This window comes from Odontesthes bonariensis, chromosome 16 (genome assembly GCF_027942865.1).
Source record: "Odontesthes bonariensis isolate fOdoBon6 chromosome 16, fOdoBon6.hap1, whole genome shotgun sequence".
NCBI classification, from domain to species: Eukaryota; Metazoa; Chordata; class Actinopteri; order Atheriniformes; family Atherinopsidae; genus Odontesthes; species Odontesthes bonariensis.
This window is the reverse complement of record NC_134521.1, coordinates 13,864,216-13,891,381: the sequence shown is the minus strand read 5'-3', so window position 1 is coordinate 13,891,381 and position 27,166 is coordinate 13,864,216. Positions and strand designations below refer to the sequence as shown.

General features: G+C 38.3%; 1 protein-coding gene and 1 long non-coding RNA gene across 2 annotated transcripts; one reads left to right on the top strand and one right to left on the bottom strand.

The window, feature by feature from the left end:
- Window positions 1–9,546: 9,546 nt before the first annotated feature.
- LOC142401724 (uncharacterized) lies at window positions 9,547–10,163 on the top strand. Its single transcript, XR_012773190.1, has 3 exons — window positions 9,547–9,779; window positions 9,860–9,975; window positions 10,064–10,163. It is a non-coding gene; the product is annotated as an uncharacterized LOC142401724 (long non-coding RNA).
- A 4,261-nt stretch (window positions 10,164–14,424) lies between these two features.
- hrh2b (histamine receptor H2b) lies at window positions 14,425–25,507 on the bottom strand. Its single transcript, XM_075487187.1, has 3 exons — window positions 25,461–25,507; window positions 19,569–20,409; window positions 14,425–18,477 (listed from the first exon to the last, which is right to left on the bottom strand). Exons 2-3 carry the CDS (start codon window positions 20,187–20,189, stop codon window positions 18,010–18,012), a joined length of 1,089 nt encoding a protein of 362 aa, XP_075343302.1. The 5' UTR covers window positions 20,190–20,409; window positions 25,461–25,507; the 3' UTR covers window positions 14,425–18,009.
- Between the last annotated feature and the right edge of the window lie 1,659 nt (window positions 25,508–27,166).

Below are 27,166 nucleotides of genomic sequence, written 5' to 3'. Positions count from 1 at the left end.
TACGGACCGTTAACAATGATTGGATTCCGATGCCGTCTATCAAACTGCAATCTCCTCCTCCCTCCCCCTCCTTCCCCCTGTGCGCGTAAATTAAACGTACAGTTATCATATACTAAATACTAAATACGTCAACGATCATGCTTGCTGTCAGAACAGCGCTCGTGCACCTTCGTGCCCGTGAACAAGCATTGCACGTTCATTAGAGGCGTGGCTTCGGGCGGAAAGTGAAGAAAAGGGTTGGGACTTTTTACCTGTGTATTTTCAAAATGCAGCTTCGCTGGACTCAAAATCCAGGATCTCCTACCCTACCTTTAAGAGATCACATAAATAAACAAGTGTTTTCCTACTTCTTTTTATGAACTACTTCTTTTTACACTTGTACACATTTCCTGTTAATCGAATACTACCAGGGTGCCCTCTGAAAAGCCCGTCTGTCCTGATTGATCAGTTCTGCAGGCATTAGCAGGTAACACCCAGCCTACGTCAGTTCTGCTGAAATAAAAATATCATGAAAATGTTTCACTAGACTAGATGTAAAACTTGAATGTGCCCCTAGCTGCAGGGTGAGAAATGAACTTTTATCAACCATTCACTATAAATGATACACTGTAAAATACCATCTAGAATAGGGCTTGGCAATATGAATGGACAGGAGTCAGATGAGTGTGAGGTATCATAGTGTCAAACCACTGGTCCTTCGTTTGCTAACTTGAATTTCATGCTGGTACACCAACTAAAAGGGTTGACCTGTTGTTGATCTATTTCTACAGTATTATATTACTGAAGGATGGATATGTGCTGGCAGTTGTAACATGTGTTCAAAGGACTGTCAAGGTTATCAAAAGCATTATCTTTCCCTCTGGCAAGGAATATGTGCTTCAGTCAGTCTGTTTGTTTTTGTATTTGTTAGCGGAATTATTCCAAAAGTTAAAGATAGATATCCAAGAAAGTATTGCAAGAGATGATTTTTGACCCAGTTGAGAAATGATTTACTTTTGATTTGCTGGATACAGGATTTTTTTCATTCAAACTTGTCAGAGGAACGTAGCCTTTGGCTGCTCCTGTTTTAGTGTTTCAACCTAAAGGCAGAATTAAGAAGTCCTACTTAATGAGACAGACAATTTGGATATCATAATTTAGTTGGCATCATTGCTGAAAAAAAACTGCCACTTATGCAACATACGATATGTATAAAAACATGAAAATGTGTAGGTAAGGCATTTGGGTCACATATTCATTTTTTATATATTTCTTATCCATCAAACCGACTGTTTATTTTTTAAATACCAATTCTTCACATCATATAGCTGTCTGCATAATCCTCTCTCTTTTAAACTTATTTTGAGCATAGCGAGATGGTGTGAGCACTGTAAACAGTGAGGAGATTAGCACCATTTGCTCTTTCTCTTTTGTGCTAGCTCATGGCTTAAAGCTAGGATGGCATTGCCCCATAAATTGCTGAGCTGTGATATCAGTTGCAATGGTTTGGTTGTTGTTGGGCCAGAGATTAGTGTAGGTTGCATATAGCACAAACATAACCAGAGAAAAATATTGAACTTGCTTTAATGGAGACCTGATGTCTTTAGATCTAGCATCACAACCCCCCCCCCCCAAAAAAAGTCCTGCTTTCAAACTCCAGCTAAAGTAAAAGCATATATATGTCAGTGAAATGCACTAAAAGTAATCTACCAGAAGCCCAAGTACTCACTGTGCAATTCCTTATGATTGGTAGAATCAACTGTTTGTCTCATCAATGGGAGCACGTTAACACGTCAAGTAAAGCAAACATGAATTAAAACATTTGATTCAAGCTATTGCCAAATGTATCAAATTACTGTAAATTTCAAAATCATGAGAATTTCATTGCAGTTTTCTCTGCTCTGGGTCGCTTGGGATGTGTCTGCTGAGTACTCTAACTGTCAGGATTGTTATCCTTCCCAAAATGTGCTGATGAGTCATCTGTTCATGCAGACAGATAGGATATCCAATTATGTTCAAAGAATGTGCGACCTCTGGCGGTAGTGTAAAAATGGCATCCATGAGGATAATGGTCGAGATGCCAAAATAATGCATTTTAGCCCCTAAACGAGAGCTTTTTCTAATCTCAACCAAATATGTTGCAACCTAAACTCAACATGTTGGTGATTAAAGTGTTTCAATAAAGTGCTGTGGTACTGAGTGAAAGATACATATAATTAAAAAAGGATTTGGTCAGTCATGGTCGGTTGGTCATGACCGAAGGACTTGTTGGTTTCACAGATCTCAGAGCAGCTTAAATGAAACGCACCAATGTGGCAAACAGAGGAGAGTTAATTTAAACCAAACTGCTCTGATGTGAAATCACAAACACCTACAGCAGAAATGAAATGTTTCGGTCACCCTCTACCTCCACATGGTGGATATGTCCTGGTGTGAAGTGCCCGATGCCTCGGTCGATGTGAGCCCAGCAGTGTGAAGGAGTCAGTCCAGCTAGCATAAACTGTAGCACAGCATGCATTAATCCAGGCTGTCTCTGGTAAAAGTTTGTAAAAGGTCAACAATGTGTTGCTGATGATCCTTAACTCCATTACTGTGTCCCTGCCACTGACTGCAGTTTGTCTTCTAACTTCAGTTCTCTGAAATGATGCACTAACCTCTAACCACCATTGTGTGATGTTGGCTTTTAATAAAATTAATCCATTGTGTGTTGTAACTCTAGTAAGTATGTAGACATGCAGTTCCATAACAGCTGCAGGACAAGATCATTAACTTTGCTCTTCAATCTCAATCTCTGAGACCCAACAGAGTTTCTGACAAAACTGCAGTGTTTAGCACTATAAGAAAGGGATGGCATCTTCCAAAAGGTTCACAAGATGCATCTGATTTATCTACATTTGTGTGCAATACAATTTCCACTATAGCTGCAAAGCACCTTGCACCAAAGAGACATTTTCTGGCATTCTGTCTTGCTTCTTGTAATAATGTCTGTCCCTCAGAGGCCATTAACAGCCAGGACAAGGTCAACACAGCAAACCCAGATAATTCACTGGTCTAATTTCTGCATCACTTCTGGGGTTCTCCCTCTGTGGCACTGTCAAGTTATTCATGTAGCTTCTCATCACATGCATGACCCAAAGCTTTTACATATCACATTAAATCCTATCATGGAGAATATTAAACTACAACAAACTAACTGAAAGTAATCACGGATCCAATGTGATATCAAGAAAAACATGGATTTCAGTATGTTCTCAAAAATATGGTTCTTACTGGCATTCGAATGTAACAACACATTGCTACATCCAAGTTTAAAAAAAATCTCTCACCACATTGAACTCGGCAGATTTTTTCTAAACATGCTGGCAGCAAGATTCTACCACATTCATGGTCATCATACAAGAAATGCAAAAAGAAGGTGAAGAGGAGGGAAAAATAGTGTCCATGGTGATATGGAGATTTCACTGTGATAAATAAACTCAGAAAAACAATCCTTAAGCATTTATTTAAGGAAAATATTGTTGCCATAGTGAAGCACTTTCCTCATGAGGAAGGAAAAAAAAAAACTGGGTGATCTTGAAGAGTTCATGCAATAAATTTAACCACACATGTTTAATGGTTTGACAGGGTTCCTTGATTCACTTTTTGGCATTGCCCTCGTGAGTGAAACCTCTCATTTTCTGTTTCCCCCTGGCAGTGCTCTCAGTATAAAAAAGACAAACAACTGCTATTGGGTGAAGGCAGCTAAACAGCTGACCCCTGCAGCAGCACTGAGTTGCCTCCCACACTCAGATATTAAGCCTTCCAAACCCCCACACTGAGCATGCTCAGACAAGCCAGCTTCTGGATATCCAGACAGGAGTTTAGCAGTCATCTTTATATGGAACGATGAGAAGTGACAGCATCAGTGGGAAGCCATGTAGCTGAGATATCTGGCAGGATGAGGTAGAGCCGACAGCTGAACCCACACTCTAAAATACACACAGGGGCACACAGCTCCAATATGCATACATCCTAAAATGCTTTTCTTTTCAATAAACAATCTCAAGTGAGTTTCATATGAAACAGGCATAATCTTATCACATAACAATACATATTTCCCCAGGTATAGGTGTGTTTGTTTGTAATATTTACCAACTTACAATTCTAAGTTATATGAAGTAAAAGTGAGATTTCATAAAATATCACAATCAGTTCAGCTTTTTGTACAATGCCAGAAAACACTATATTTTCCTCTCCCAAAAAGACCAGGAGAAACTCATCCATGCATTCATCTCCAGTAGACTCGATTACTGTAATGCTCTTTTAACTGGACTTCCCAAAAAGAGCATTAAACATCTGCAGCTCATCCAGAACGCTGCTGCTAGAGTTTTAACCCGGACTAAGAGATCTGAACACATCACACCAGTTTTAATATCTTTACACTGGCTTCCAGTCAGTCACAGAATAGATTTTAAAAGCCTGCTGATGGTTTACAAATCCCAGAACGGTTTAGGCCCAAAATACATCTGTGATATGTTCAGAGAATATAAACCCAGCAGAGCTCTTAGATCCAAGGACTCAGGTCAGCTGGTTCAGTCCAGAGTCCAGACTAAACATGGAGAAGCAGCATTTAGCTGTTATGCTGCTAACAAGTGGAACAAACTGCCAGTGGAGATTAAACTTTCAGCAAATGTAGACATTTTTAAATCCAGGTTAAAGACATTTCTGTTCTCATGTGTCTATGCATGAAATATCTTTTAACTTATCTAGACTGTTGCCTGTTTTTAAATTCATTTAAATGATTTTATTTGTTTCTTTTTATATTCTTTTATGTATTTTTAATGCTTCTTGCACTCCCTGCTGCAATGCTTTTATTTTATGTAAAGCACTTTGAACTGTTTGTACATGAAATGTGCTATATAAATAAATTTGATTTGATTTATATTGCCTCTCACTAATCTGGTACTAATGTAGGCTCAATAAAGAATTGCTGAGAAAGCTGAATCCACAATAAGGATTTTATTGCAGCAAAGATGAGAGAATGAACACAAGTTACAGCCTCTCAAATGGAAACACAAAATGAACAAAGATTAGACACAAAGTGTGGCTGCTATTAAAAAAGCAAATGTAGTTAAAGTGCTTTTTTTCGTTCTCTTATGCCTGTTCCGACCAAATTGTGAACATTTGCTAAATTTGTTCCCACTGCAGCCCGCGGAAAAGATTTGTTTAATTGGCAACTGCTGTCCTGTTTAGGTCCACTGGTGACAAATAGGACAATGACTTAACAAACATCATCCTGCACTTGAATCATACATAGAGGAAATCTGGAGGAGTGCTTGCAACGCTGTGGAAAAAAACAAAAAACAAAAAACAAAAAAAAGAAATCTTGCTCTAAATTTTGCTCTTCACCACCAACCTTACATCCCACTCGCAAGTATTTAGGTTTTCACATTCCATTAACAAAATGTAAATTGCATCTAAATAATGTCAGTTGGGTATAAATTATGTGAAGATAACATGAAGAAATTTTATGGATGTAGGAAAAAAAAAACAGATTTCAAGAATCCAAAATAATGGTAACATTTTATGGCTTTATATTTTCTTCTGTCCTTCTATCCTTGAACTAAAGAGCGTCCCTGTGGACTGGAACAGCTCATTCACACTGCGCCATAATTTAATCTGAGGAAAAAAGAGGTTTTCTTTCCAGCTGGTACATTTCTGATGGGTTATGAATGTAATGACCCAAATGGCCTCCTTGTATTCACAGAGATCTTTTCAGCTCTGTCTTTGACTCTCGCCACATTACAAAGTCAATGTGTGTTTTAAGTTGCTCACAAAACGGCGATTCTTATTATCTGAATAATCTTTTTATCTCTTAAACGTCTTGCGCACAGAGAGGGAAAGGGATTTTGAAAACTTCTCGTGATTTCTGTCAATCTCATGGAGAGAAAGCTACTCTATACTACCATCTAGTGGGAGAACATGGTTGTCTCAGATCAGGCCTACTATGGGCCCTCATCACTGGTCAAAGTCTCAGTGTACCACATATAAGACGCCATCCATCCATCCATTGTCTATACCCGCTTAATCCAACTCAGGGTCGCAGGGGGGCTGGAGCCTATCCCTGCTGTCATTGGGCGAGAGGCAGGGTACACCTTGGACAGGTCGCAACTGCATATCTTTATAAGAAATACTCGGTTAATATGCATCTGCTTAAATTCATTAGTCATTTCACAGTTGTCAGGTTAACCCACTTTGACTTTATATTTCACCTGTGTCCAGACCTCAAAATCTTGCACAGGAGGCTGAGCATACACTATCTGCTGTTCTCCTTGTTCTCCTATCTTTTCCTTGTCTCCTCCTCTTGCCCCCTTCATTACTTTATTTCTTTTAACACTGTCTTTTCAGTCCTTTTTTTCAGCCTTAGTTGATCTTCACTGCCTGCTTTATTCTGTCTATTAAAAAAACATTTGACTTTGTTGTAATCTACTTTTTACTGTGTCGCTCTTTACTCTATTCCTCAAAGATCAATGCTTCTCATCTTTGCCATTTTTCACTCTTTACCCTGATGTGGGAGGCTTGGACTCTGGTGCTGCTAGTAGTTAATTGTGGTCATTGGGTAACTGTTTTGGTTTCAGCACTGCTCTTATAAAGCATTAACTTTGTTTTTTTTCTCATATTTTCTATTTTCCTCTGCTCTATTAGAAGATGGCCTTTGTTCTTTGACTGTTCTTTAATTTTTTCCTATAAAGCACTTGTAACTATACTTTACACAGAAAATTGTCATCATTGCTATCCCAGAGCAAACATGGCTGGTCTGATTAATCCATGGTCATTTGATTAAACACGAGTTGCTGACATGTACCTTATCACTTTTGAGGCGTCCCCTGCTGTGAATAACAGATCAACACAAAATAACTACAAGAGATGAATTAACTGCATCCAGTTCTTTGGGAAAAACGGAATTCCTTGCAGCACGACTGGAATTCTTTTGCTTCATCAGTTAGCATACCATTTCTGCAGCTATCTTATTGCTATCAGTGACCTTTCAGCCAGTGAAGACTCATATTGAGGTTGAACTAGAACTCTCTGTAATTACCAAGTTTGCTCATCTTGATTGGTGGAGAAAGTATTTATATCCTTTACTTTGGGAAAAGGTTGTGGATATCAACCAACTAAAACCCCTGTAGTCTCTGTTGCTGGGTTATTTTTCAGGGGAAATGTCTTTATATGTGTCTGTGTGAATCACACACACCAAAACAATGTGTAGCAGGGTTTTTTTTAATCAATCTTTGTGCCATAGAGATGTGACATGATGGATCATATTGTACAAGTAAACAGATAACCACAATGAAAATGAGGGGCTGAACATCTGGGATTACAGGAGCTATCTTTGTATCAGGTATTATATAAACAGTGGGACAAACACAATTTGGATTTGCACACTTCTGAGACTGTAAAATGTTTTCATAAAGCACACGATGACGCACAACAAATGGCACTAATGTGGATGTGTAAGTCTCTGAACTAAGATTAAACATTATTAAAAAGCACATTTTGGTCTCATTGAGGATTTCAACAAGTACTGAGATGTCATGCTTCATTATCTTGGAATTCTGATAGTAAGATCCTTTTTTGTTTCTGCTTTCTTCCTCTTGACCAGGTTATTCAGCCCACGATTTAATATCAAGCATTGACACAAGCACTGAACTTATGCTGATAAAGTTGCATTTGGAATGTATTTAGCCTAACAACGCTTGCCATTATGAATGAATTTGTCACGCCCGTGGGATTTCTCCCCATGTTTTTAGTTTGTGTTTTATGTGTTAATCATGTCTTTGTTTTTAAGTCCATGTTTTGTTTTTAAAGTGATACTCCGGAGTAGATTCAACCTGGGGTCATTTAAACCGTGACATCCAGCCAAGTAGCCCACCCGCAGCTTTTTCGATATTGGCTGAACATCAGCTGAGTTACTGAGTTATCCCGAATAGCTTCGTACAAGGGTTAATGGATCCTGGTCCGTATCTCCAAAATTACCACACTAAAATCACATGCCATGACACCAAACTTCTACAGTAGTACAAATATGGTCTGTACTCACCAAACGATGCATTTGGAAGTTTGAAAATAGTCCAGGAGTTTATTATTATCATCAACACAAGCCTGATAGCTTCTCTGCAGCTAAAGCTGCGTCGACGTCACTTCAGGGAGCTGGGAGCTTCAAAGTAAGATGAGGGTTGATCTACTACTGTAGACAACAAAGCAAGGCTGCTCAATTTCTCCGTTGATAAAATAATTTCACAACTCTACAACATAAAAATTCATAAAAAACATGTAGAATATAGCATATACTTTGTCTACAGTAGTAGATCAACCCTCATCTTACTTTGAAGCTCCCAGCTCCCTGAAGTGACGTCGACGCAGCTTTAGCTGCAGAGAAGCTATCAGGCTTGTGTTGATAATAATAAACTCCTGGACTATTTTCAAACTTCCAAATGCATCGTTTGGTGAGTACAGACCATATTTGTACTACTGTAGAAGTTTGGTGTCATGGCATGTGATTTTAGTGTGGTAATTTTGGAGATACGGACCAGGATCCATTAACCCTTGTACGAAGCTATTCGGGATAACTCAGTAACTCAGCTGATGTTCAGCCAATATCGAAAAAACTGCGGGTGGGCTACTTGGCTGGATATCATGGTTCAAATGACCCCAGGTTGAATCTACTCCGGAGTATCACTTTAAGTCCATGTTTAGTTTTTAGTTTTGCCATGTTTTAGTTTTCCCTCATGCCTTAGATTTCTAGTCCAGGTCCGGTATTTAGTTTAGCCATGTTTTCCCCATAGTTTCTGTTGCTTTGCCATCACCTTCATTCACTTCACCTGTTTTTCCCCTCAGCTGCACTCACTCACCTATCACTCAGTCAGTATTTAGTTTCCAGTGGCCCGTTGCACAAAAGTAGGATTTAGACGTCCAGGATGAGTTACTTAGCCAGGTTCAAGGAATCCAAAACATGGGCGCCCAGGCTTAGTTGGTTGCACAAAGGCCAATCCAGGATGAGCAGACACGGATTAATTAAGCCAGGTGAAAGCGATCCTGGATAAGTGCTGCACACGGCTTTCTTAAATAGACCCCACGATCGATCATAGATTCACTGATTCACCATGGCAATAAGGACGGCGTATTTCTCCCCAGCGGAGCAATAATTATTAATGGAAGCATATGAAGAGGTGACGGAGAAAGTAAAACAAAAAGGAAATACTGCCACAGTTAAAAAAACAAAGGGAGCAAGCGTGGCAAACCATTGCTGACCGCCTGAATGCGTAAGTAGTGCACAAATACACACTCACCTCTCCACTGAAATTATCACAATTAGGCAGTGTTCGAACTACGGGGGACTCGGGGGATCCGAGACCCCCTGAAACTGACACGAGACTCCCCCGAAAACATGATTTGGGAAATGTTGAGGGGTCTCTAAAATATTGGCAAAATGTGATTTCCCCTAATGAGTTATGATTGCAGACGCGATGCGTGTGGAGCCTGTGTGCGTAATTGGCATAAAGCTGTGCTGTCCGCCGCGTTTGATTCTGTATAGCTTCTCATGTGTTTTCGAGATCCGCGCTCTGAGTCAAGCGCAAGCAAGCAACCAAAATGGACATGGCAGCAACTTTTTATTAAGAATGTGCCTGCCCACACATTGCCTGTACTGTTTTAGCAGTGAAAAAAAAAAAACGCAATTAAAGGACTTGCAAGCATCTTCATCTCCTTCCCTGGGCATAGAAGACTCTGTGACATCAAGGAGGAGTTCTATAGGATTGCAGGTAAGAATTTATTTTTTTTTTTTAAATTACAGTTACAATGTTAACATTCAGAGTAAGATACTCATTGCATCGTATTACAGGTTTCCCCAATGTCATTGGTGCAGTGGACTGCACACACATCAAAATAAAATCCCCCTCAGGTGGCCATGAGGGGGATTTTGTGAACAGGAAAAACTTCCACAGCATCAATGTACAGGTGAACATGACTTTTGATAAAGTTAATTAATGAACACTGTACATTGCCTGTGATGTGCATTAATTGGTTTAACATCTTATCATTTCAGATGGTCTGCAATGCTGACTATTTGATCAGTAATGTTGTGGCAAAGTGGCCCGGCTCGGTCCACGACTCCTGAGTGTTTCGGAACTCAGAGATCTATCGGCGCCTATCACAAGGTGAGCCACAGAACCTCTATTGATAACCACTTTTAACATCATGGCTGTGTTAAGACTGTCACTACTTATGAGGTTGTGATGGTAACATTTTGTATTCACAGGTGAATTCCTGGGTGTATTGCTGGGTGACAGAGGGTATGCCTGCCAGCCTTTTCTGCTCACTCCATTTGCAGACCCTCTGGAGGCACAACTGGCATACAACCATGCCCATGCCAGAACAAGGGCCTGGATCGAAATGACATTTGGCCTACTGAAGGCACGCTTTCAGTGTCTGAACCACCTGAGAGTCAGCCCAGACAGGGCATGTGATATCATTGTGGCCTGTGCTGTCCTCCACAATGTGGCCTGCCTGAGAAAGGAGAGGGCCCCCAGAGTGCCAGCTCTCATAGACTGGGACAATCCTGCCATCTTCCCGGATGACGACTGTGGTCAGCTGGTCAGAGACCAATATGTGTTAAATTATTGTAATTAATATACATGTTGCTTTAAGTTGGGCCTGCAATGGCAGAGGAATTTTTGTTAGGTTTTTGTGCTGTATAGGCAAGGCAATTTTATTTGTATAGCCCATTTTTACAAACGGTTTGTCTCAAACTGCATGCTTTGATTCTGTGCTTTTTGTCTTGTAGAGCACTGTGTGACTTCAGTTTTGAAAGGAGCTGATGGTTTACTTGCTTTGCTTCATCCTTGTTCAATAAAGGAACATCATGGTACTCTCTAATGTGTATTTATATTTATATGGTGATGTACTTTATGTGTAGTCTGTGGGAAACTAAATTATCTAGTGGTTCATCTAAAATCATCAGTTATCTAAAATGATTTCAATTAATGATCACAAATGTTTCAATAATGATAGTGGGTATAGTTAAATGTTTTAACAATATGTTCTAGGCAGTGGAATAAATATTGGTTTCCAATTGTGGCGACCGCTGACTGAGATAAGGAATGAGATTAAATTTGTTTTTGTGTGAAATAAAACCCTGTTTATTTCTACATCCTCTGAGTCCGCATCTGTGTCCCACCACCCCTACCTGACAGAATTGATCACAGAACTGTCACACATCTTTAAATTGTCCACACACTATGCAACTTTTTTTGCAACATTAGTAAGTTAGGTAATTTGTTGTATGTAATATTTTTAACCCTTTTTTTTTTTTTTTTATAAAATCGATCTATATTGTTTTTCATTGAAAAAGAATACTTTATTTTTGCCATCGGAGAAACTTGCAGACACAGACAAATGTTGCTTCTCACTGATTTTTAAAGAGGACAGGGATTAATGTGCCTGTTCTGGATGAAGTTATTGAATTTCAAGTGATTTACCTTTCGCTGAAGCTGCAGAGACAGTAAATTAGAGGCACAATGAATTATTTAAAACCTTTACAGGATCATTTGGAAAATATGGTTTTCCATTTTTAACTAGTTCATTTTTTCTTTTCTTCCGTGTGTTGTAAAGAAAAGGGACAATTTCAGGCCTGTAAAATAATTCTTATACATGTTCACCCGTTATATTTTTATTTTCCTTCTTCGAAACATTTTTTTCCCAAAAGTTAAGATGATGACATTTACAAAGAGACAAGAAGTCCGTTTCACGAAGCAGGTTTAGTGAAAACTCTGAGTTGATTAACCCTGAAATGAGGGAAACCCTGAGTTTTCCGTTTCACAAAGGGAGGTAACTCAACCCCGAGAAAGAGGGGTAACTCTAGCCTGTTTCACAAAGAGAGGTACCTTAACCTCTCGGTCAGTTACCGTAGTAACAGACTCTCTGAACCTAACCTGGTCGGGACCAGGTTTTCCTCAAGAAACCTCGAATTTCTCTCCGTCTCCGCCCTCTTTCAGCCACACACGACATTTGATTTCCTCATTCATTCAGCCAGCAGAGCGAGTTCTTCTACTTCTAGTCCAGGGGTGTCAAACTGATCCTTGAAAGGGCCGGTGTGGCTGCAGGTTTTTGTTCCAACCCTGCAGCAGCACAGCTTACTTGTTTCATTCAATCAACTGAACTGTCTGCACTGAAGGTCTTAACCAGTTCAGTTGATTGAATGAAACAAATCAGCTGTGCTGCTGCAGGGTTGAAACAAAAACCTGCAGCCACACCGGCCCTTTCCCGGATCAGTTTGACACCCCTGTTCTAGTCCATTAGGAACAGTAGGAGGCGACTTTTTTCACGAACATGGCATGTCCTTTTGACAACGATCCCGTGGATGAAGGTGCAGCATTATTGTGCGGAGAATTAAATATTCGTCGGAGATGGTCATCAGACCGCGCATAGATTTTTGCATTTACAGACAATTATCTTTTTTAGCGGCACCATCAGAATTTTGTTGGGACAAAAGAAAAAAAAGACATAAAAGACAAATAAATATTTGTATGAATAGGCTTAAAAAAGATATATATAGGCCTATTATATTTTATAAAGACACTTGTCTCTTGGGGTGGATTCCCTAAGCCACTGGCCTTCCGTTAGAGGTGGCAGTGCTGGCCACCACCCGTTTTACGGGCATCTGCCTTCTTTCTGTTGGCTCAGTAGAAGTCTGTGTTAGTTTAAATAGGCATAAGTATTTAACAGAACATGATATAGATGAGAAGACATAGTTTATGTGTGTGAAAACAGCATTGTGTTGGGAATAAAATAACTGCACAGTCAAATAGCCACTTAATATTTATTTTACAGTGTAAAACATGATCAAAATGAGGTACCGCCATGCCGAGGTCTCACCTGTTTGAACAATGTTTTTATATTTCATCTTAAACTGCTGCCAAGTGCGCTTCTCCCCCGCGGGATTGCACCTAAATGAAATAAATGAATGGGCTACCATTCAAGCAGTTTCCCCTGTAATATTATTGTGATTGCAAAGGACTACATTTAAACTTACACTTTTGCTGCTGCAACAGTGGTGCACTTATTTCTAAAAACGTGTTGAAACTCGCCGTATGAGCGCATTAAGATTTCCAATTCGAGGTTGGTGAAAAACGTAGCCCCTCCTCTTCCCCGTTGCCATGGTGACTCGTTGAATCGGGACTCCATTGATGCTGGCTTTTTAAAGTTGTGGCGCACACGCAAAACTCAAGGTGAACCTACTCAGAGTTGATTAAACTCACTCAAATCAGCGTTTCTGGAACCCAAAACTCAGAGTTTTCTATCTCAGAGAAGATCAACTCAGAGATCAGGAATAGACTCAGAGTTGGTTGAACCTGCTTTGTGAAACGGACCCAAGGTCTCAAAGACTGTTTTCGTGTTCCATGTCGAACACAGACCTGACCGAACCTACTTTACCTAATTGCAGGGTGTGCTGTGATGAACCTATGGTAAAAATTGGCTTTGTTCTTAGACATTATGAATGAAATAAGTCTCAGTACTTTTCCATTATGACCTAAAGTGATCCAGGAGTAGAAAGACAAAACAATTGGGAAAGCAAGGGCAGATTCACACACACATACATTGTTTTGGGCTGATCCAGAGAATATGACGAAGCATGTTGAACCTACTCATGTCCAATCATACTCGGTCGAGTGTGAGTCCAACCTATGAGGCTATAAATACAAATGATACCCGGAAATCGAGGCGCAGTCTGACAGACTTCCTGCGGGGATTCTTTCCCACTGAGCCCAGCGCTGATATGCTTTGACGTGTGACTACAAATAAAGACTTAATTTTCACTTGAATTACTCCGGTCCGTTCTTGAGCTTCCAACTAAAAGAACCGAATCTAACACTATGAAGTCAGGAACTAGCGTGGAGAAGTCAGCCTAAGCTAGGTGACCATGATAGTAGAAGCCTGGAGGTAAAGCTACTTGGTGTGTTTTGCCCTCCTTTTGAAGACAAAAGGCTTGACTCGCACTGTTTATGACTGTGATTATGAGGGCCCATTTTGTTTGCACATGGGTTCCAGTCAGCAATAAGCTTCAAATACAACTGCTGTTAACTGCTGGTACGAGTGTTTATCATGGCTGCTTCGCACTTCCTGCGTATGTTTGGTGTTTTGTGCACATCCTCAGAAATTAATGTTACGCATACGAAAGTTGCAATATGTGAGTGACCGTTGGGGGTGTCACGACAAAGTTCCAAAACAAATAAAAAATAAATAAATCAAAGAACTACAGGTGAAAAGCACGAACACATATTACAGCGCTATACAATATTTATTGTTTTAACACAGTTTCACTCAAATCAAAATCAAATCAAATTTATTTGTATTGCACATTTTATGTACAAAACAATTCAAAGTGCTTTACATAAAATAAAAGCATTGCAGCAGGGAGTGGAAGAAGCATTAAAAATACATAAAAGAATATAAAGAGAAACAATTAAAATAATTTAAATGAATTTAAAAACGAGCAACAGTCCAGATAAATTCAAAGATACCGTGCAGATTTCATGCATAGACACATGAGAACAGAATTGTTTTTAACCTGGATTTAAAAATGTCTCCATTTGGTGAAAGTTTAATCTCCACTGGCAGTTTGTTCCACTTGTTTGCAGCATAACAGCTAAATGCTGCTTCTCCATGTTTAGTCTGGACTCTGTACTGGACCAGCTGACCTGAGTCCTTGGATCTAAGAGCTCTGCTGGGTTTATATTCTCTGAACATATCACAGATGTATTTTGGGCCTAAACCGTTCTGGGATTTGTAAACCATCAGCAGGCTTTTAAAATCTATTCTGTGACTGACTGGAAGCCAGTGTAAAGATTTTAAAACTGGTGTGATGTGTTCAGATCTCTTAGTCCGGGTTAAAACTCTAGCAGCAGCGTTCTGGATGAGCTGCAGATGTTTAATGCTCTTTTTGGGAAGTCCAGTTAAAAGAGCATTACAGTAATCGAGTCTACTGGAGATGAGTGCATGGATGAGTTTCTCCTGGTCTTTTTGGGAGAGGAAACCTTTAATTCTGTTGATGTTTCTGAGATGGTAAAAAGCTGCCTTGGTGACAGCTTTGATGTGGCTGCTGAAAGTCAGATCTGAGTCTATCAACACTCCGAGGTTACGAACTTGGTCAGTGATTGTAAGGTCCCGAGTCTCAAGATATTTACCAACGCTGACCCTCTTCTCTTTGCTACTAAACAGGATGATCTCAGTTTTGTCTTCATTTAATTGTAGAAAATTCTCTCTCATCCAGGTGTTTATTTCCTCACAGTACGTCTGCTGGGCTGCAGTTGTCCGGTGACAGAGACACATACAGTTGTGTATCGTCTGCATAACTGTGATAATTGATGTTAAAATTTTGCAATATCTGACCCAAAGGGAGCATATACAAGTTAAACAGAAGAGGTCCAAGAATTGACCCCTGGGGGACTCCACAAGTCATGGCCACTCGCTCAGATTCATAGCTGCCAATTGTAACAAAATAACTCCGGCCTTCTAAGTAGGACCTGAACCAGTTAAGGACCGCTCCAGAAAGTCCAACCCAGTTTTCCAGCCTGTGCAACAGGATTCTGTGACTCGATCACAAACCACATCTTTGTCCATTTTGGCTTCGGTTTTTTCCAAAGCAATACAAAGCTAAAGGACCAGCAACAGCAGCAACACCACGATGAGCAGTCTACAGCTCAGATTGCTCCAAATATTTCTGATACTACCCCTAAGTGACAGCAAAGTGCTACAACAAGAGCGCTTGTTAACCTCCAAAGGAGTGTAGATGCAGAACCACGTTTAGAGCTAAAGCTTTCATGTGTGTTACAGACAGTAAATGTGACCCAATAACAACTGAGCTAAACTAATAACTAAACTAATTATGAGCAGACATGTCTATCAACTGGCAAGTTTATTGTCTGCTCTCTGCACCTTTCTTGTCCTCAAGTTCTGGACTCAAGTATTCAGTCTTGGTATCTGGAGCTGCAGAGTCCATGTGAATAGTCCCTCCCATGGGTCATTTTAGGACCATGATTCTTTGCAAAAAGTTTCAAATGTACAATTTTGAGGAACACAAATGAGATTTTAGGGGATTAATAACTTTTCTTGAGTGACTTTACCAGTTTGCCTCTGTCCATAGTTAGAGTCCTTACAGCTCAGTTAAAGAATCACCAGAGAATTTGGCAAGTTTTGCTTTTGGCAATCTTTGGCTTGTCCTACAGTTGTGGGATTTAATGTCACTGTTTTTTTTTTTTTCGTATTTTCTTCTGATTTACATTTTACAGGGATCTGAATGTGGGGTATGTGTGAAATCAGTATATGTGCAACGTAATCCACATTCAATTATAATATTATGTCTGCAAGAAAGCAGAGAACATTTTGAAAAGTTACAAACTTCCAAGACTGTGGCATGTAATTTTCAAAGACCTACCAAACATTTTTGGATGAGAAAAAATGTTAGTCTGAGACAGGACTGAGATGCTAACTGAGGTTTTCTTATATGAGGCAGAGACAATAAAGATAAGGTTGTAACTTACGCTTCTTTCTCTGCTAAAAAGAAGCATTCTTTTATCTATAAGACAAAAACAAAATTTAACTCCTTTTCTCAACTTCAGCTGCCAGCAACAGCTCCAAGACTGACATGAATCTTCCACCAGCCACATTTATCTTGCCGTGTCAATTTTTAATTGTCAGTGACAGTTCTTTAAAAACCACTCCCATCCACCACTGATTCAAACAACAAAATCTTGTTTAACTTTCAATCAATTTACAGTATGTGAAATATATTTATGACATTCAACATTGAACAAAACAAGAAATTAGTTTAAAAGTTAAATATATCACAGTTTTAGTTTGGAAATACCTTCTGTATAATCTGAAGCGGGGAAAATCTATTAAATAGATTATGTCCTTTAGTTAAAATCTCTCCCTAATAGAGAATGGCAATCAGAATGTTGCACAGGTTTGAAAGGCATATTGCTATGGAAAGAGTTACTGACTAATTACAAGTTAAAAGACTTAGAAAGCACTTAAAAAATTATAATAAATATGTTCCTTTAATACAATACATTTCTACTATGAGAAACATTTTGCTCATTATAACATCCACCACTGTCCTTTATTTCTGTATCTTTTTTTACATTTTGCCACAAGCCTAACTGCTCTCCACATTACCATATACCTCTATGAACAGGATAATTAATCTACTGATGTCACACTTATACATTAGAACAGTGTCAATAACATATAGTACATTACAGGTAATACAATTTGAATGATCATTCCATTGCACTTAAGACTGTCCCTCTAATATTATTTTTACTTTGTATTGTAGTGCATATTCAGTACAAAACCAGAAGATTATCATTACAACCAGTCTTCATCATAAAGTAATGTCAGTCATTACTTTCAAATGTCCTTTTTGAAAGTACGTCTTGTTCAGTTACACTTAATTTGTTAAAATGTCAAGGAATTCCTTTAGGTCATCCAACTTCAGGTCATTCCAACGATAAACATGTTCTGCACATGAAATCAACTTTCTGGTCACTTATTCACTGTCACTGGCAGGGCCGAAAGGAGGGAAAATAAACACTCTGCAAACTTTTAACCACCTTTGTCTCTGTGCATTTTGTTGAAACATTTACGGAGTTATCAATTCATTCCACTCAGCTCCACAACTTTTAACTCTTAACTGTAACAAACACGTTTCAATACTGCAAACTTCAGTTTGATATTTGAAGCAATCAAGGAGATGACGTGCACTTTCATTAAAGCACTAGAACTGTGGATTTTGTATTTTGTTGTATCCAGTACCTTACCAAAACATTCCCGTAACATTCATTGTGTTTTTGCCTTAAACTGTATGACCTTTGGCACTACTCACTGAGAATATAACTTATCTGCTAATCTGGTGCTGCGGGTGGTTTAGCAAGTTTGTCATTACAATATTTGTATCAACAGTCCATCAGTGAAACAGTATCCACAGCATTTTCAGCTTTGCTCATCAGGGATGCCATTCTTATGTAGAGTGAGGTTCTTCTCCTCAATTTCAATTTTAACTTTTTCCATGTGAGACTGTTGGGGGACCCTGAATCCATTAAAGAAGGCCAATCGTTTGTGTAAAGGCACACATGTAACCTGCAGTTTTCTGAATGATGGGGCTCTGCAGCGAAGCAGCTCTCCATAGGCTTGGCGGAAATCCCTGTTGAATGCTGGATACAGAATGGGATTAAGGGTTGAGTTGAAATAGCCAAGCCACAGGACAACTGAATGTAGTATATTAGGGGGGTTTGTCTTTTCCCTTATGCCCTTGCACGTGAAGAAAGTGAAGTAGGGGAACCAACAGATGACAAAAGCCCCCAGCACAGCTGCCAGGGTCACTGTAGCTTTGTGCTCCCGTGCTATGGCTGCAGTTGCTGAGCGGGCAAATGATGGGGTGGTGGCACGAATACGCCGCACCTGAAAAGATTGGTTAGGACAGGGATAGAGAACCAGAGGACACAGGAAATTAGATCTTAGGACTGAGCTCAGTCACTGGGTTGATAGTACTAGCATTAATCTTACAAGACAAATTTGACTTTGGATGAATCATATTAAAATATTCCTTGAAATACTTGTCTTCACTAAAATGCAGATCACTAATATAAGGTCATATGTTCTCTTAATTTCAAGAACAACAAACAAAAAAGAAGGCAAGCCTTAAAAAGAACCCTGACTATATGACTCGTATGGTATACTAAGTGAACATTCAATGGCTATATAAATGTGATCTTTAAAAGACTCAAAGTGGCGTTGTTTTAATATCATTAGAGAAAATCTATTGATGTTTATGTTGCAATGCACTACAGATGGTGACTGGAAAGGCCAAGAGTCCGGTAAAAAATATCTCTTTTTATCTTTTTATTTACCATGGAAAACATCATGGGTTTGAGGATAAGTGGTGGGACAAATTCATAAGGACCTAGGAAAAGTTAACCTTGCTGCATTTACAATTCTGCAGCACTGAAACTACAAGTGTTTAAAGAATATTCAACAAGAAGTGCTTTAGATACTTCATCTATTACATTGTTACCACATTGTTACACGATGGGGTTACCATATATTATAGATGATGTATAATATGACTGTATTATTACGTGTAATATAGTGTTGTAATAGGCTCCTTACGCTCACCCTTCTGTCCTCATATTTATCCACACAAGTTACAACTAGTACGACTGGATGAAAATAATCGAGTGTCAACATGGAAGATGCACCTGCAAGGAATTGTGGGAAAAAATAATCTCCTTTCATAAATAAATATGCTCCAATGTATACTTTGCTGAGGGAGATCTTAAATTAAGCTTTGGATAACTAATTGTGGTCAGATTACCCAACAGCTATATGTGCATGTAAATTAATAATGGAGTGTACTTATTGTGTTTCTAATAAAGTATTTTTGTGTAACTTAGAGCATTCTAAGTCCTACAAGTTTTATCAGTCAGGGTTCCTTTAGAAGTAGTGACCTATGATTTAGATGTTTTACAAAAATCACAACACAAATTACTGACCTGTTCTCGCGCCACTTTGAAAATGCAGAGATACATCCCGCACATAAGCAGTAGAGGCATGTAGAATGAGAAAAAGGCATAAATAAGAACATAGTTGTTATTCCATTCAAACTGGCAGTAGCGTCCCTCCTTGTCTTCATCTCCCATCCTCCAGTCTGAGTGCTGCACGCTGTAATCTGCTGTGTTCCAGCCCAGGTTAATGGGCAAAAAGGCAATGGCAAGTGACAACACCCAGATTGAGACGATGGCCAGTGTAACTCTTTGAGGGGTAACTCTCCGGGAGTGGCTGAGGGGAGATGAAATGGCCAGGTATCGGTTCACACTGATTGCAAGGAGGGTCAGAATAGAGCATGTACAAAGCATGACATCCAGCGAGATGTAGATATTACATAGGATTCCTCCAAAAGGCCATTTTCGACCATGTAGCTCCACAAAGGCAGACAAGGGCAGCACCAGCAGGCCGAGCAGGAGATCTGCCACTGCTAGTGACACCACAAAGCAGTTAGTAATTCTCCATAGTCGTCGACTGAGTCCTACAGCCAAGCACACCATCACATTACCACCGATGGTCAGAATGATAATAGACACGAGGAAAAGCCAACTGACAACTGTGGAAGTCATAATTCCTTCAACCTCTGGGTCACGGCTGATGTTGGTATCTCAGTAGGAAATATTTGAAACTACTCATCCACTTGGCAAAGTATTCTCTGCCACCACCAGTTCAATTTGCCATCAGATAATACTTCTCCTGGCATCCATGTGGAAAGGATATCAGGTTGAGAGGCAGCTCACTGAGGGTAATTTTTTCCACATCGTTTTTCCCCATGAAGTAAACACGCTACTGGAGAAAAAAGAACAACAGTGATTACTTAAAAAAATCACATGTCAGATCATTATTTGATTACTTCAAAAGTAAAGGCATTTAATCCATATGGCATTGGATTAAATGCCATTAGTCTTAATCCCAGTTCTCAGTGAGAATCTTACCGTATTGTTTTATATTCAGCAGCAATGTTTATGCAGTGAAGAAACAGTCGCATAAGTCAGTACAACAAATGATTAATCAAATATTCAACAATAGGATGCAGCTCATATATTAAAAAAAGGCATGGTTATCTAAGAATAAACTCCTATTTCTCAATTAAGATATCAACAACTGCGCTAAATGATTTTCAAGTACTGGGCTGGCATGTAGTCGGTGTCCATCTTTTGTTATGCTCTTTTTTTTCTCGTCACTATGCTACTCTACACAATCCAACCATTCTAAACTGCCCACCGACCAATCATTGTTTTGCTGCAGTTTTAAAACCGGTTTTAGCCAACAGGGGAGGTAAAAATTCAGAACAAATCTACAGTAGTCATAACAAAAGACAACATTGCTTTCATGCTGAGTTTTTGAATAGAAGTCAGATTACTTGCTTAACCAAATATAGGTAAAGTGGCCTTCTATTTAAGCACTTCTATGAAGGTACATTTCGTGGGTTCATACAGTAGTATTTGAATCCTATATCAGTGCGCCACCACTATCAACTATGAGCACATTCTCAAATGTGAAGCACAATTATCACCTTTTTGAAAATAATTACAGAAACTGAGAACATAGAAGTTATATTAAAGTATAATTGAGGCGGAATCGATGCATTGCATTGGATGTTTTTTGTATTCCCAATAAAGTGAGTATAGACCCATGTCAAAATGCACCAGAACACAATCTAACTTGTACAGGTAACATGGGGCACTGAAGGGAGAGAAACACTCAAGAGAATCATACTTAATTCATAATTTGGTAAACGACAGCATCACATATACTGTACAATGTATCCGACTCTCATATGTACATACGCCACTAAACTCCATAAAGTTGCTGTCCATCCACAAGTTATATTAGCATTCTACGGTTATCTGTTGTAATGTTTTCCCTGATCAGCCACCCTGTTGAGTGGCACAACAGAATAGGCCTGTCTTTTCAGTGGTTAAAGTGGTTGTATATTAAGTAAATCTTCCTGAAGATGTTTAGGTATAACAGGTCAAGCAGTAATAAACTTTGATGATCCAAAAGAGAGATATCAAGAGCTAATGAATGTGTCTGCATAAGATATATGCTAAAGTTAGATAGCTGGTCCCTAAAGACAGGTATATTTACTAGGGAGAGAAAGTGTGGGCTGCACTATATTTGTTTATCACACGCAAGGTCAAAAGACAAGTTTTCAAAAGCGATCATGAATACTTCTGTTCAAGGAGTGATCCATAACTCTAACCTTTTTAGAATAATCTGACAAAAGAAAAACATCCCACTGCTAAAAATGCACTTAAGGGGTTTATTTTCTTTTTTCCCCTTTTGGTTGCATCTTGAATGTTAAAGACACCATGTATATGTCAATAAAATGTAATCAGTGTTTCGCCTCTTTAACCATGCAAGAGCTGAATACCAAACACAAAAAATAAAAACTTATAACAAAAATAGACCTGTGTTTTTCCTTTGATGTGCTCTTTCAGAGCCTCAGCTGTCCTGTCTTGCAGTAAGGAAGAGCTAATAGCCTACTGATGAATGGAACTTATGCACAGTGTATCACACATAATAAAAAACAAGCTAAACCAATTTTCCAGGAACAGCTAATTCAATTTGATGAGGTCAACTTGTGTCGCCTCACCATCAATCATGAGAGTGTTCTCTCTTTGAATGCAGAAACAGAAAATAGGGACTTCGTAAGAAACACAGTTAATGTTGTCTTTCAAGCACTGTGGCCAATAAGATTTAATGATTCTGAGAAACAACAAAGTTGATAGTGACTTTGATTGTGTTGTTGCTGTTGTATTTGACACTACATTGTCTAAAAATGATCATGTTAATACCATCCAATGCTCTGACATATCTACTATTTCTATACTGTGGTCTTTTTATGCACTATTTGCACAGGATGTACACACCTGTGGCTTAAAACATATGTTAACACCAGTTTTATTTTGTCAATTCATTTGCTTTATTTCCCCTGAATCAACTTCAAATTTGAAAGAAGCAAAAACATAATTAAATCTGTATTATCTGATATGAACGAAGTAGTGAAATATTAGCTCTATACAGTGCAGAGGCTCAGACCTCCCATTGGCAGAGGAGTATTTGAAGACATAAAGTGGTGACAAACCTGGACTGGGCCTTAACTAACTTATCTGCAACACCATAAAAACACAGCCGCAAAAGCTATATACATTAAGTATGGTGTAAACATAAGTTATGAAAAACTCCAGCTTTATGGCCCATGTTTCACATGACAATCTCACTTGTGTTTATTTTTTAGTGTGTGTACAGTGTGTCCAGTTTTCAGTAGCTGTAAAGCAGGACTATCCAAAGGAAGCAATGGATCACCAAGGATCTACTTTATCTTTAGATTTTTGGCAGGGCTTCCTGTTCCGCTTAGGGAGTAAAATATGGTTCACTTTGTAATAACAAATAAGACAATTAGCATGGAATGACAGCGATGAAGATAAGAACTACGGATACAGAGTGATAATATTTATGTTATTTTTTTTCAGAACACTGGCTCATTGACAGGGTACCATAGATAAATGATTTTTATGGAAAACCTTTGATCCAAGTCATTTAGTTTTTTTTGTGAAGAAATACAAAGATCAGCCGTTTAAGTTACAACTACAAATAGTATTTGCAGCATGTACCCCTCAGTATTCAAGATACCTTTTCTGCTCTAAATTGAAGAGGTAGAACAAACTTTTCACCCAGACATTTAATCTCAGGTGATATACAACATGTTACTCAGTCTTCAAAGGGACGGTTCAGTTCAACAATCCCATTTCAGTTTGAAGAACACACTTTTTGGGTGGTGGGGAAACCATAGAGGGCTATGCCCTGTCTTTTGAAGGATATAATGTAGATATAATGAAGGCTTTGGATAAGCACAAAAACCTGCAGGCATTCTCCACACAGCTTAATTCAATTACTATTTATTCCAATTATGACTTTATTCTAGGTTAAAAACTTGCTGTTGTAAGTGCAAACATACATTGCATAATTGTCAATTATGGTCTTTGCCATGTTGCTTCACATGAAATATTTTGCAGCACAAAGAAATTATATTAATTACGTATTTGTATGATACATTTTCTCCCCTGTAAGCTCATCATCTCAAATGAGGATTTGGACTTTTTTCTCCGTTACTACAAGTTAGTTGATGTGAAATTGTAATTGTCCACTCAACCCAAGGTTTTTGAAAATGTTAAAAGCTTTATAAACACTTCTTGTTTCTATAGCGACTCTGTTTGTTCAGCACTGACAGAGTTTGAACCGTGCTGTGTCTCTGTACATTGTCTTTTAATGCCTTAAGAGCAGGATTTACTGGTTCTAAGCCATAAAGAATAAAAAAGAAATAATATAAAACCCTGATAAAGGAAATTATATTTGTCACTACTTTAACTTTGTCCTCTTGCTGACTTTCCACAATGGATTAAGGAACAGATGAAACACGATACTAAAGTATAATGCAGGACCTGAGATCATTTAACAGTTCACTTTATAATTAAATTCCTAGCTCCCCACACTTTGTACCAACCTACAGGAAAATCTCTCATATATATATATATATATATATATATATATGCATATATATCATAATCTTGTGACAATTCAGAGTTTAATTAGAGGAAGAAAACATTAAAGAGCTTAAAAATGATCCTGTAATGTGAAAGGCTGTAGCTATTGTGTAGTGTATTTGTATCTATGTAGTTAAAGTTAAATCATAGCTCTGTCGGCTAAGCGTCTTCATAGGCTAAATGCTTTTATAACACTATTTATTTGACTACTTACTACATGTCACCAAAAACATGTATTACTGTCTCTTTAGGCCATAAACAACACAAGATTATTGTACTGCTTGACTTGCTGAATAAAAGCAACAAAAAACAGTCAGCCATTGATCTGCTTTACTAAACAAAGCCTTCTATCACCTGTAATGAAATGGTATCATGTCTCAGTTTAACAACATATGTGCACACAATGGTAAAAGAACCTGAGTTTGAAAATACCCTCCATTATTAAGTAGGTATGTGAGGTAAGGAGAGATAGTTATGTGGAACACATCCAGACCATAAACAGCAGAAGGCAGGCAAACATTACAAATGAATAATTTAACACGTTAAGAGTTCAAAAAGGAGCAGCACCGAATGTGACATGGAAGAAAGAATTATATGAAAATGGTCCAGAAGATTAGTGTTTTGCCTCAGTTAGTTAAAGTGATGTTGATTTCACAAAAAAACATCTGGCCACTTTTAGAGATTAGAACTTTAATGCTGGTTCTGATGAGTGGACCAACCCTTTTAAGGTATTTGGCATTTTGAATTACCCTGCTGCTATGTTTATTATAAAAAACACTATCAATGTAAAAGAAGAGCAATAAATATTAGGTTTAAATACTGATGAAACATTTGAGTCAGAATAAAAGAATTCTGAGGACGTACAAAAAAGAAAAAGTAATTACCTTCAAACAGAAATGATCATATTTGTCATCATGTAACATTAGTCTTAAATCTTAAATAAAACTGATAACAAATAATACATTTCAAAATGTTAAAGCAAACAAAGTAGACGGTTTATGACCTATATGTTGCTATTGCTTAACCAAGACTAAGACACCCACCAATGTACAGGCGGTGAATGAGTAACCAAAGAAAGAGACATGACTCAAGCAACACATGTATCCATTTATACATTGCTTGTCTGTACATGTCTTCGCAAAAGCACCAAATTTAATTTTTTGAAAGAAGCTTCTTCTTTGACAGTGTGAGTTTTAGTGTGATGCAGTAAGTGTTTATTTACAACAGTCTTATTTATCCACATAGGATTTTAGTCAAAGGTTGCCATAGGAAAAGAGTTTGTAGACTCACCTCACATGGTTCTCCTCATGTAGCCATCAGATCCTGTCCTTCCTTCCAGACCGGCAGTGTTCTCTGATTCCCTGATTCTGCATATGAACAAACTTATTTCTCACTCCCCCTCCCTGTGTCTCCTCCCCTGCTCTCCCGCTGCCTCTGTTCTCAGAGACATAAAGGACATGTGTCATGAGCATATCCACTTAACAGATAAAATGCTGATGGCAATGTGATTTAATATAATCAAGAGCAGCTGCGAGCAGTGTGAATTACACACTCATGCTAATATACTGACAATGCAACGTTAACATGTTGTAGTTCAGCAGCTATGTTTACAATGTGTACTATTTTAGTTTAGCTTATTAGCAGATTTATATTTGCTTAATATAACAAGACACAAAGTCCAATTAACTGATAAGCGTGTCAATGTGTTTATTCAATCATGAACACAATGTACCAGACCAAGTCAAAGCCCAGAATCAAGTGCCCTCAGATTCATACCACCAATATTGCAGAAAGAGACAAAAATAAGCGTGACAAGATTGAGAAGAGTTAAATATCCACAGAGACAAAAATGTGAGATATAGACTTTGACATTGAATGAGCGCAGAGGCTAAACGTTTAAAACTGAGGGATGAAATGACTTCTAATTGATGTAGATTAGATGTGAATAGATGTGATTCATCAAAATTTTAAACAAAACAAAAACAAAAACAGGATGATGAAAGAAAACACAGACAAAAAACAACTAAACTACCAAGATGAGAGGCAAAACAACAAGGAAGTGCAAAGTGACTGAAAAGAAATACAAAATTGATTCAAAGAGATCAGAAATAACCAAAGTAAGAAAAACAACATGACCAAACTCAAACATAAAATGTCGATGAAAATGAAAAGGATTTAAAGACACACGTAAACCATACATCATGGCTGCTTGGTTTTGTACGTACTTTGTCTCTGTGAGTCTTGGTTCTCAGTGGGATCCTCAACACCTCAACTGTTACACCTTCTACATGTACATGACAACTTCAAAATTCACAGTTTGCTCACAATACTATAAAAATTAGTGGCTCTTCCAAATTAGGAAGTCACATGACAATGCTTTCTTTGAGATAAGGCATGGCTACTCTTAACCCAAGTACCCCCTATTATAGATAACAATTAAAGTTAGTCTCAAGAATCTTGCCAGCGAAAGAGATTAAACAATAAATAATACAAGTTACTTAAAAACTGGATCACACAGCTGGACCAGAGTGTGCTGCTGTGGCAGTTTTCATTCTTCAAAATCTCCCTCTCAGGAAGTCCAGTTAGGAACATCTGGCACTGTAGTTACATACATAGTTGTAGATGTGTAAACAGATTTTATGCTTTTTACTTGAGTGCCTGATGATATAAAAGTTAAAAGAAGGTTTACAAAAATGAAAACTTCTTTGGTGAGAATGTTAACTTCATCAATCCAAGAGGGAACCATAAAGTATATACACAAGACAGCATGAGATAAATATAAACAAGGGTAATAGGGACAAATATATCATATACAGAACATCGTAAAAATGTCAAACCAAAGGAAAGGGGGTTTATTATTACTCTGAAAAATGAGAGCTAAATCTGTGTAGTTTAAAATGCATTTGACCTAGAAACTGACCCTCAGTAACCCAAAAAGGATGTTATCCAAGTCCATTTATGTTTTTAAAAAAGTGTTATTATTAGTTATTATGGTT